This window comes from Musa acuminata, chromosome BXJ2-1, assembly GCF_036884655.1.
Source record: "Musa acuminata AAA Group cultivar baxijiao chromosome BXJ2-1, Cavendish_Baxijiao_AAA, whole genome shotgun sequence".
Classification (NCBI taxonomy): domain Eukaryota; kingdom Viridiplantae; phylum Streptophyta; class Magnoliopsida; order Zingiberales; family Musaceae; genus Musa; species Musa acuminata.
Genome location: NC_088338.1, coordinates 12,847,990 through 12,859,059, shown reverse-complemented (window position 1 = coordinate 12,859,059; position 11,070 = coordinate 12,847,990). Strand labels below are relative to the sequence as shown.

The window sequence follows — 11,070 nt, the reverse complement described above, 5'->3', positions numbered from 1 at the left end:
ATTAATATAATAATATATATAATTTATGATTAAGGTTTATTTTAACCTTTGTGGTTTTGGTCACAGATCTATTAAATTCTTATAATTTATTCATGTTTAAAATAATTTCTATATTTTTAAAGACGTAACATATAAGTTTCTCCCGTTAAGTCTAAGTCAACAGATATTAGAGTTTCTTTATATGATATGTTAACTCATAATAAATCATTAATATAATGATACGTATAATTTAAGTTAAAAAAAAATTGAGACCTCCATCAATGGCAGGATGAGACGTCGTCTGGCCTCTCCTACCTTTGCCTCTTTGCCTTTGTCCGCCACTACGACGTTCATTGCTTCCTCTTCCTCGACAAGTTGGTTAGGAGAGCAAACAAATGCAAGAGGGCTACATGAACAAACTCAATCGCTCTTTCTGCTTGCTCTTTGTCTTCATGATATCGTGCTTCGGGAGAAAGGTGGCTTATAAGGTATGATGGTACTCGTCAAGATTAGAGCGGGTGTTGTTCGCGATGGTGGGTAACATGGTGGCATTCACCCTAGAGCTGATGAGTGACATATGAAAGCTCTAGAGCTTATCCTCAGCACGGGAGAGACTGCGTACATATGACGTCCTGCTAGGCAACATCGACTCGATATTGCTATTAGTGATTGCTTCCACGACGATACCTCCTCCCGTTATTGATGGAGGTCTCAGTTTTTCTTTTAAACTTAAATTACACGTGTCATTATATTAATGATTTATTATGAGTCAGTGTATCACATAAGTAGACTCTAATATTTGTTAACTCAAATTTAATGGGAATAGCTTATATGCTATGTTTTTAAATATATAGAAGTTATTTTAGATATGAGTAAACCATGAGGGCTGAACAAATTCACGATCAAAATCATAAGAGCTAAAATAGACATTAATCCTAAATTACACGTAATATTATATTAATGATTTATTGTGAGTCAACAAGCATGTCAAGTAAACAGATTTTAATGTCTATTAACACAAACTTGATGAAGGGATATATATGTTATATTTTTGAAAATATATAAATTATTTTAAACATGAGTAGACCATAAGGGCTTAAGAGGTCTATCGCTAAAATCATATAGACGGTAACCCTATATATAAATATAATAAGATTCAAGCAGGAATTATTTTGAAAATGTGAGCATTAATTTTTTAATAATGTCTTAATAATATATATTTCAAAAAAATGTGATAGAATCCTGTAATGGTTAAAACACTAGGATCTGAAATTTTTGGATCCAACAAACTTATTAGATCGGGGTAACTGGATATTGGATCTAACAAACTTATTAAATCCGGATTCTGACTCGAAACAATCTAAGAAACTGAGTGGTTTAGATTTTGGGAGCAAATCTGCGACTTTATAATTTCAAGAATGTAAACTATATTTGCATTGTAAAGGTTGACCTGCTGGCGGATCCGAGTTCAGCCCAGCCCGGCCCGTTTCAGCTCTACTGGCTCCCACACTTATGGGCATTCCTCCATCTTTCCCTCCAAAATCGCCCACTCCTCTTCCGCTGGCGCCGCCTCTCTCTCTCTCTCTCTCTCTTTCTATGGTTTCCGATCCCTTTGTTAAAGAAACCACTTCTCACTCAAAAGATCGATCTTTTCGCTTCCGTGGATTCGCTCTGCCCTCTCATCAACATGGTTTCCACCGCCGGCGTCGACGACGAGGAGACCCAGGTTTTGGACCTTGATTCTGCGGCACCCGGTAGTTGCCCTAATCTTTTAACCTCTGTTGATTGGACTAATACAATTCTTATTCGGTGGTTTTGGAGGTCATGGTTGCTGTGATATCGATTTGATAGTTTGGTCGGGGTTTCGCTTCTTGCAGGGGAAGTCCCGGTTCTATACGGTGAGACCCAAGCCTTAGATGGATCGGATGGTTCTGATGGCGAGGGCGATAGGGGGATTGATGAGCGGGGAGAGACGCAATTGTTGGATGAAGATGAAGAAACGGCTGCTGTTGACAGCGGTGGCGAAGGGACGGATAGGACCGAGGTGCTTAGCGATGATGAGGGAGTGTCGAATGATGATGCTACTCACTATGGAGATCGAGAAGATGGTGGAAATGTCGACTCCAGACCGGAGTTACGGGTGTTTGGAGGAGAAAAATTATGCTTGGCGGAGGATAAGAAAGATAATTTGGTTGATTCTGGTGCTTTGACCGATGGTGGTGATGGTGATGATGATGATGATAGGAATGCAGGTCGGTTTTCAGTTGTATCCCTTCTTAGTTGATTATGATTATGTTTTTTAATCCAATGATTTGGGTCTTTGGCTGTTCTGCCTTTTCTTTGACCGCTGCATCAGTGACTGCTATATTATCTGATGTATTTCCTAAGTCTAGCTCTCTTGAGTGGTGCTAACACTAATTTGCTAAAAGGCTGTCGTTAGGAAGTTTCTATGTCTCTTTTTCACCTTTTATATTGCTTCTTTTAGTTGGTACGTGTTCATTAAAAATGTGTTTACATATTCATGATCCTGCTCTCACATGCTCAAGACCTGTCTTCGTGTCTTTTGCCCTCAGAAATTTCACCCGGTGGACTCTATGTAGTCATCATTTTAAGAATTAATTGGATCTTTTTCTAAATTATATGGAGCAAAGAATGAAATTCTAGGTACCAGGCTCATTCTGGTTGATGACCAGATTGGTATGCGACATATGGTATGATGACATATACCATGGCACCATTCTGTTAGGGGATGGGAAGGTGGGAGAAGGATGAAGGAGGATGAAAAAGAAAGGAGAAGAGAGGAGGAAGAGCATGCAGAGGAGGCAGTGGAGGAAGAGGAGTAGAAGAGTGAGGAGAAGTACAGAAGATGAGGCATGCGATGGGCTGCAGGCCGGCAAGAGACACAACAGTGGGTGGGTGATGGTGGGAGGGGAGATGGGCTCGTGAGTAGTGCCAAGCGCTAGAACAGAACCCGATGCCATTTAAAAAACCAGCCCTACAATTAAAAAATAATGAACTGGACCACCTGAAATAAGGCAGTCAGCATCTCAATTCATGCCCTGGTAAATACTGATTGTTATGGACCTATTCGGGCAAGATTGAATCCCATGATTTGAAGGGATTTATTATCCAAGGTGGGTGATGTTCAGGGTTTTAAGGGCTCAATCCATAAATAAGGTAGAAGAAACAAGCAAGCATCTTGCTCGAGTCAATTCTAGATAAAACTATTTTTCTGGCTTTCTTGATAGTGCTGATCAAGGTTATATATGTCAGATATGAGACTCTTACTGGTTCATTTCCAGACTGGTATGACTTTGGTTCTTTTCCAGCATAGTGACACATGGTATGTTAGAATACACTGTGGTACAAAGAAGTGAGGATGAAGAGGTGAGGAGCATGAGGAACAGACAAAAAAGAAGATGAAGAGGGAAGGCGATGGCGAAAAAGAGGATGAGTACCGATTCAATAAGCGGCCGTGGGCCGGGGATGGTGATGGATGTGGGCAGTGAGTAACATGATAGTCCGTCAGGTTTGTTGATCCCTGGTTACAAATATTTATCTAATTAGCTTTAGGAATGAGGACCTGGATGCCTTCGTTGAAGGTTTATGGTAAAAAGAATGAGTGTGCCTTTTAAAAGGGAATTATGGTTGTTAAAGTTAGTTTAATAATTAGTTATAACTTTCATTTTCAACAGGTTGATTTCTAGTGATGCAGGCACACAACTCATTGGACCTTAGTACCTCATGTTTAAGTTCCACCATTTGGGCTAATGGGCATTGAGTTTCAAACCTATATGCACTAAATATGGCTTTATTGGATGTGGCTTGGAATTCTTGAAGTGAAATTTGTATTATCTTTTGCTGGTGACATCATGTTTATGAAGTTGCTTGTTTGCTCCTGTAAAACATTATAGGCATCTATTTGTTTAAACCATCAGATGTTTTAAATCTAAGAATTACTAATTTAACCTGGTCACAAAAATTCCGATAAAATGGCTCACCTTCTCTGATATTTTTTGCTAACACATTGCTCATTATTTAGAACTAGGCAAAAGAAGAGGATTAGAATTGGTTAGCTAGGTTAGTTATCGTGATTTGATCCAGTTATTTTAACTCTGAACCAAATGCATCCTACAGGCTTGCTTTGTTGAATAGACAAACATCTCAGGAAGTTGGAGTACTCTGAATTGCCTTATGGTTTTGTCATTTTACATGTAACTTCTGGTTTAACTTCCAGTTTTTCTTTGCTTCTATTTTTATGTCCATGTGATATTTGGTCTCGGGGGTTTGGAACTCATTGTTGTACCTTAGGTCTTTGTATCACGCTTCTGCTAGCAAAGACTTCTTGATTTGTGAGTCATATTGATGAAATTTGGTATTCATAGAATGTTGTTTCATTTTGGTTTTGCATTTGGTTGACAATACTTGTGTTTTTTTTACTTTTCAAGGATCAAAAATGAGGAGCTGTAGTGTAGTTCCTGTGGCAGCAATGTGTTCATCCGGTCTTGCTGCAGCTCAATACCTTGTTTCTAGGAGACTTGAGAATGTGTTCAGACCTTTTAACAATGGAATGCATAGTGAAATGGAAAACTGTGCTGTAGATGAACAGATAGATTTGGCAGGAATTGGTATAAATAATTGGAAAAATAGGGGAAACGACATCTCCTCTCTCAGCAATACAGTTGATAAATTAGACCTGGACCATGAAATGGCAGGCATTCAGAGGTCTAACCAGAATTACTGTATTGATGATACTAAGAGTAGATGTTGCAACATGAGGGTAAAAAGGCTTTTTAAAGAGTTCTTACCTTCTGAAAACCATAAAAGCACAAGCAAGGATGACAGCACCTTATCCAAGGTGGACTATTCTCATTTACTAACGACTGATTATGCTCTTGCAGGATTAAGCTACATTGATTCTCAGGAACCTAGTGATCTATCTCAAGCAAATGCATTGGAAATTGTAGACAAATTTCTTTCGATCAGTGATGTGGGGTCCTCTCAAGAGATCATAAAGGTGGAAACTGATATTTTGAAGTCCCCTCTTGTATTTGCTACAAAGGGAGTTCAACTGTTGGCTGAAAAGACTGATTGTAGAAGTCCAGTTGGAAAGCCAGGAATTTTTGACTGGAACGACAGTATTGAAGATGAAGGAGGAGGTGAACTCTTCAGTAAAAGAAAGGATTCCTTCTTTGAAAGATCATGTGGTGCACGGAAAACTCGAAGCCATCCCCCAAAGTCTCGACTTGCAATCTCTGGTACAACCAGAGATGCAGTTGATAAGAGTGGAGAGCTAGGTGATAACTTAAAAATATATGACAAAGGAACTGTTTTAGTTAATTCAGATTCGAGGCTAATGATACCAAATCCTGTAATAAGTGAGAGGTTTCGTATATCTGAAGCAAATATAAGGAAGAATCTTTTCAAGGATGCAAAAGGTGAATCAAAAATAGAATCTTTAGAGCATCAACTGGATGCAACTGAAGTGGAAGGAAGTTTAGATGGTATACACAATGTTGTTCCTGATACTCAATTGGCAGCTGAGGCTTTGGAAGCCTTAGTCCATGAATCTCTAGTTAATGCGGAAAAGGAGGAGACCAGGGATACTTTTACTGGAAATTTGACTTCGAATTCTGACAAAAGCCCAATCATGAAGACAGCTTCTTCAAAGAACGTTTCACTGCCAAAGTGGACTTCTGTTAATGATTCACAAGTAGTTATGACACGTTCTAAAAAGAGAAAGATGCTCTCTACAGAATTGAGGGGAAGTCTAAATTTACCTCGAGTTTGGTCTAGTTCAAGAATGAAAAACAGTTTGGAGGATACAACTGCTAAACGGCAAGCAAAGAGGGGAAAGGCTAAACTAGATGGGCAAGCAGATATGAGTTTTATCAGTGGACATGATTCTTCTATGTCCACCAAGAAGACAAAGACACAAGCAAAGGATGACAGACATTTGGATGAAAAACAAAAGCAACATCATAATATCTTGGTGGAGAGACATCCTGCACGTTGTGCTAGGTATTCCAAAAGCACCAAGTTATTGAAACAGAATGAGGCTTTACCTCATGGTGGGAAGGATCCAAATGAGTCAGTAAATAAAAATGCTTTAAGATCTGTAGAATCTCCAGATAATCATGTGACTGATAAAGGTTGTCCTAGTGCAGGTTTAGATCTAGCTACAGAAGTAAAGTATCGTGCAACTCATGCTAAGTTTCTGAATGGTGCTCCTCTTGGAGAAGAGCTTCAAACTTTTTCTCTAACAAAAGATGGCTGTCACTGCCCTAAGCGGAGGAGAACTAGTCGGGTTAATTCTGGAAACTTGAATGATAACTTGAATAAAGCATCAGCTATGTCGGATGCTGGTGCATCAGAGACAATTGGGCGATCGTCCGAACAAGTAGGGAAAAGAAAGATCTTCATCAGAAGTGTAACAGATATCCTAAATAAGGTTAAGCGGAAAAAAAGATCTATTTTTACATATGCATCACTGGAAACTGACAGAGAGCCTTCTAGTACCACATTGGTAAGAATTATACGTGGTATGCAATCATCACTTAGGTCCCCTTTGCTTGAACCACTTTCAAATGAGGATACCAAGGAATCGGCGAGGAAACATTTGCTTTGCCCTGTTACACCAAGAAATGCTAGTACTCTTTCTGCTGAAAAAGCAGAACAGCCCAAGTTATGTTCTAAATATGTTGAAGATGCAGCAGCAAATAACAGATTATATAGGTCGCTGAAAGCAAAAGGTCAACCGAATGATTTAGCATGTACAACACCATCTAGGGATAAGAATGCTGTGTCACCTATTTATACAGCTCGGTATCCTCCAAGATCTTGCAATAAATCTGTATCAGCATCTTCAGTTGCTAGTATGCTGAAAGACATGCGGAGGCGAAAAGATATGTCTAGTGTTCGTGTTTTATTTAGTAATCATTTAGCTGAGGATACTATCAAGCATCAGAAGAAGGTATCTGCATTAGTAAATGCTTATTTTACTTACAAGTTATATTTAGTAGTACTAATGTTGGGTACAAGCTAACATATGATACATGATAGCTCTTTTGGTTTTCGGTTAGATTTTGGCACGCCTAGGACTTCCGACTGCATCTTCAATTTCAGATGCAACTCACTTTGTCACAGATGAATTTGTTCGCACACAGAACATGCTCGAAGCAATTGCGATGGGTAAACCCGTGGTAACACCTATGTGGCTTGAAAGCTGTGGACAGGCAAGTTGCTTTATGGATGAGAAATATTACATACTGAGAGATTCTAAGAAGGAGAGAAAGATAGGATTCAACATGCCTGTTTCACTGGCTCGTGCATGCCAACAACCTCTTTTGCAGGTTTAATTTTTAGCATTTGTAGGTTTAGCTGGCTAGTTTTTTTGTCTATGATATTTGCTACTTAGCTTCTTGATGCAGCTAAGTAACAATGATCAGTTTTCTCATCCTTCAAAAATCTTTGCAGGGTAAAAGAGTGTTTGTAACAGCAAATGTCAAACCTAACAGAGAACTTATTGCAAGCTTGGTTAAGGCATCTCATGGTCAGGTAATTCATGTTTGTTATTCTACATTTCTAAAGTTCTGATTCCAGATATTATATCATCTGTATGTTGACATTTTTACTAGTCTCAGTCATCAAGGTTTTACAAACACTTTTTGAATGCATACTAGAAAAACCCATTGTCAACCATTGTGTATGAGTCATGGGAACAACCTCTTTACTTGCAAAGATAAGACCATGTACATTAAGGAGTGAGCCTTGGTGCTACAGGAAGGTTGCTCTTTTATGACTTAGGTATGAACAGTTTGAGTCATAAATTTACTTTTGGAGGTAAGATTGGGTGCATTGATGTACTCCAACTTGCACTAGAGGGAGTCTTGTGCATGAGGCTCCTCTGTTTTTGCTCTATAAATAGGTAGACAAAATTTATGGACAACATTGTTGAACTTGCGTAATTATCATTTGCTTGCTCCCCTTTAGGTAATAATGGTAGAATATCTTGCTAGACATTTGTTCAATATCCTCATCTTGAGTTTACTTGGAAAAACTTTAGTGAGATCATTCTTGTATTTTATCCAAATCCTAACAGCATAGAGACTAATGGTAAAAGAATTCAGAAGGGCAAAGGCTTTATAATGGCTGTAGTTACCCTCAATGGGCAACTTTCTGTGCATGGAAAACCTATTAAAGAACTTAGTCATGTAACCCAGTTTATATTTCAACCCAATGAAATTTCTGACCTTTATTAGAGTTAAATTTTGCTACCCTTATATAGACATGAAATCTCAGTAAATTGGAATAGACATGTTCCCATAAAGACCATCCTTCAAATTTTAATAAGCATTCTGTCATACTTCAAATTTGAGTTGTCTAGATATTACATCCATTGCCACGAACATGGGTTTAAATGACATGATCAATCTCTGATTTATGTTAAATAAGTGTTGGGTTATTGAGGGCAGTGGATCTGAAGGCTTCTGAGTCTCACTGATAAAAAGAGAATAGGTGAGCACTTTTAGATGTGAATGCATTTTTGGCATGAATATACCTGTGGGTTAATTTTTATCACTAATAGGGTCATGGAAGGATTGAATAAAATTATCTGAGATTTTTCAATCTGACTTTATTTTGTTTCTTAAATTATGAACATAACAGGTATATAGTAATTACTTTATAATGGGAACAAAATTTGTGTTAATATGGATTCTTAATTCTTTGTAAGAAGCAGTTGATGCGATGGTATGCAGAATGCAGCTGCGTCATCAGGACACTGGCAAGTATACGTTTGTTCTGTCAATCAGCTTTGCAGATCTTGGGGGTAGTCTAATCTGATGTTCATGCTATTAAAAAGAATAAATCACCCCGAGTTCTTCCCTACAAGTGACTCTTCAAATTTGGGGATGCATCACAACATCTTAGAGTTTCAGTATAAATGTTTATAGGCAGTAGAACTTGGCTTATGCTTTACTCCATCTTGACTTTGCTTTAGAGGTGGTCAATATGTTTTATTCTGCATTTCATCTAGACCCTCCTAGATTAGGACATTTTGTTGGTTGCTTCTTGATTCCATGAGCTTAAACTGTGCATCATGACAGATTTTCCTATACTTCAAGATGCATTTCAGGTTCTATGAGGACTCTCTCTCTCTTGCATTAATATGCATCGGCTAGGAATTTTGCACCAGTTTTTAGAGGGTTGGACTTCAATGACACCTGCCATTGTATTTGTATTGTTACATTATTAAAATCTAATGTGTAATACCCATGCTCATATGATATTGTTTATTGCTAATAAGTAAGCTTGTGAATGTTTTTGACCTTTTACAGAAACCATAAAAATGTGAGTGTAGCATTTGAACTTTGTGTAGAACTTCTGAAAACATTGGTTTATTTCATCTGCAATTGATCTTTCCACTTCACTCTTAAACAACAAAAAACCTTCTATTACTTCCAATTTAAAACTTCAAACTTCAAACTAATGGATCGAAAGAATCATGCCATTGCAAGCATGTTTAAAGGGGATAGGAGTTAGATTCTAAGTGTTTTACATATTATCAATGGTGGATGAGTCACATCCCTGCGAAGGCATGGAATGAAGCATCATATTAGAATTCTGTTTAATGGTTGAGATGGCATGCACTGAGAGGTCTGAAGTTTTTGCATATGCACTCATCCTAAACAGCACCCTTTAAAGGGTGGATTTATTTCCTGCCTGTGGTCAACATCTGTTCAAGGTAAAATACCACACATCTGGCACATGTAACATATTATGCTATTGATTTCTCTAACTTGGATAAACAGGAAGGAATAGTCTGGATAATTGATATACTGCTGGAAGTATTATTCAGTTCACACTCACCATTGCATTATGCAAATGTATCATATTTTACTTAGGCAATCAAGAGAATTGGGAGATCTGCATTGAAGCAAGGTAAAGCACCGGATGAGCTTTTGGTTATATCTTGTGAAGAAGATTACTCTATCTGCATGCCTCTCCTTGAGAAAGGTATTGTTTCTCGTGTTTATTTGGCATGTCTTATACAATCAAAGAGATCCAACAGCATGGATCATGGTTGAATTTTATATGTAGGAACTGGTATTTTCAGCTCGGAGCTTTTACTCAATGGTATAGTCATCCAGAAGCTAGAATATGAGAGGTTAGTTTTGCTTATGGTTTTTTCCTGAAATCTTGGATTGCAAGCAAATTTCTCAGCTCACACTTCCTTTTTTGTTCCCATCATCTTCAGGCATCGGCTCTTCTCGGACCACATTAAACAGACCCGATCAACAATACGGATGAGACTCTATGGTGGCAACCAATTTCTTCCTGTGACCAAATGTGCGTAGAATTGTTAACAGGTGCTGAGTGTGGCTTCATGAACGAGTCCTCCATCTGTAATGAGTTTGCTAAATCATGATACGAGATTAGATGTATGCTCATGTAGTGCTAGTTTGTGTCTCTTAATTAAACTGTATAAATAACATTTCCACTATCTATCGTCTTTCAAATTATTCCTTGTTATATATGCCATGTAAACTGAGGAATAATTAAGGTTTATTGTATATTTATGTGTAATGAGAGTTCATTGTCGACCTTTTTCCCTCTTTTATATACTCACCAACTTGGGGTTGTCACAGATGTGTTTGTTTTGGATAGCTGAATCGAATTTACCAACTTGGGTTTTTGTTTTGTCAATCCTTTTGCACATGCCTACTATGCATTGGATGCAGCGTAGTGTCATGAACAGTCGTTGTGCACCCGTAACAATTTCATTCAATGAATTGTTCGTCGCTCTTATTTACATGTATAGTTGTTTGGCAGCATGTTTTGGCTTGGTTTTAAGTCATTTTGCTTGTAAAAATATAAGTTCGAACAAGTTGTAGCGCTACAGTACGATCGCTCACCGAACCGAGCAAAATAGTCCCAAAGTAGTTTCGTTTTCGTGTGCCACGGGTTATTTTCTGTAGCCCGTTGCTGCACGTGAAACATTAACCATCTCAGCACCTTGAAACCACCCGGGTGGCACCATGGGGGATGAGGCTTCAGTATAGTATCGGGCATTGAACAATCTTTCGCAAG

General features: G+C 38.2%; 1 protein-coding gene across 4 annotated transcripts; it reads left to right on the top strand.

Moving 5' to 3' along the window:
- The first annotated feature begins 1,534 nt into the window (after window positions 1-1,534).
- On the top strand, window positions 1,535-10,600 carry LOC135580827 (uncharacterized). Of its 4 annotated transcripts, none has more exons than XM_065093540.1 (8): window positions 1,535-1,733; window positions 1,857-2,231; window positions 4,428-6,952; window positions 7,062-7,331; window positions 7,456-7,536; window positions 9,885-9,996; window positions 10,081-10,147; window positions 10,238-10,600. In XM_065093540.1, the coding sequence occupies exons 1-8, from the start codon at window positions 1,667-1,669 to the stop codon at window positions 10,335-10,337; spliced, it is 3,597 nt and encodes a 1,198-aa protein (XP_064949612.1). In that variant the 5' UTR covers window positions 1,535-1,666; the 3' UTR covers window positions 10,338-10,600. The 4 variants fall into 4 exon arrangements, with proteins under 4 accessions (XP_064949612.1, XP_064949614.1, XP_064949613.1 ...); XM_065093542.1 differs by having other exon boundaries at window positions 4,881-6,952; window positions 10,238-10,585; XM_065093541.1 differs by lacking the exons at window positions 9,885-9,996; window positions 10,081-10,147; window positions 10,238-10,600 and adding an exon at window positions 8,720-8,964.
- The last annotated feature ends 470 nt before the right edge of the window (window positions 10,601-11,070 follow it).

Coding starts and splice junctions, on each gene's coding strand:
- LOC135580827 (XM_065093540.1), top strand. CDS start 1,667: ATGGTTTCCACCGCCGGCGTCGACGACGAGGAGACCCAGGTTTTGGAC. Junction 6,953..7,061: donor CTATCAAGCATCAGAAGAAG/GTATCTGCATTA, acceptor GTTTTCGGTTAG/ATTTTGGCACGCCTAGGACT. Junction 7,537..9,884: donor TTAAGGCATCTCATGGTCAG/GTAATTCATGTT, acceptor TATTTTACTTAG/GCAATCAAGAGAATTGGGAG.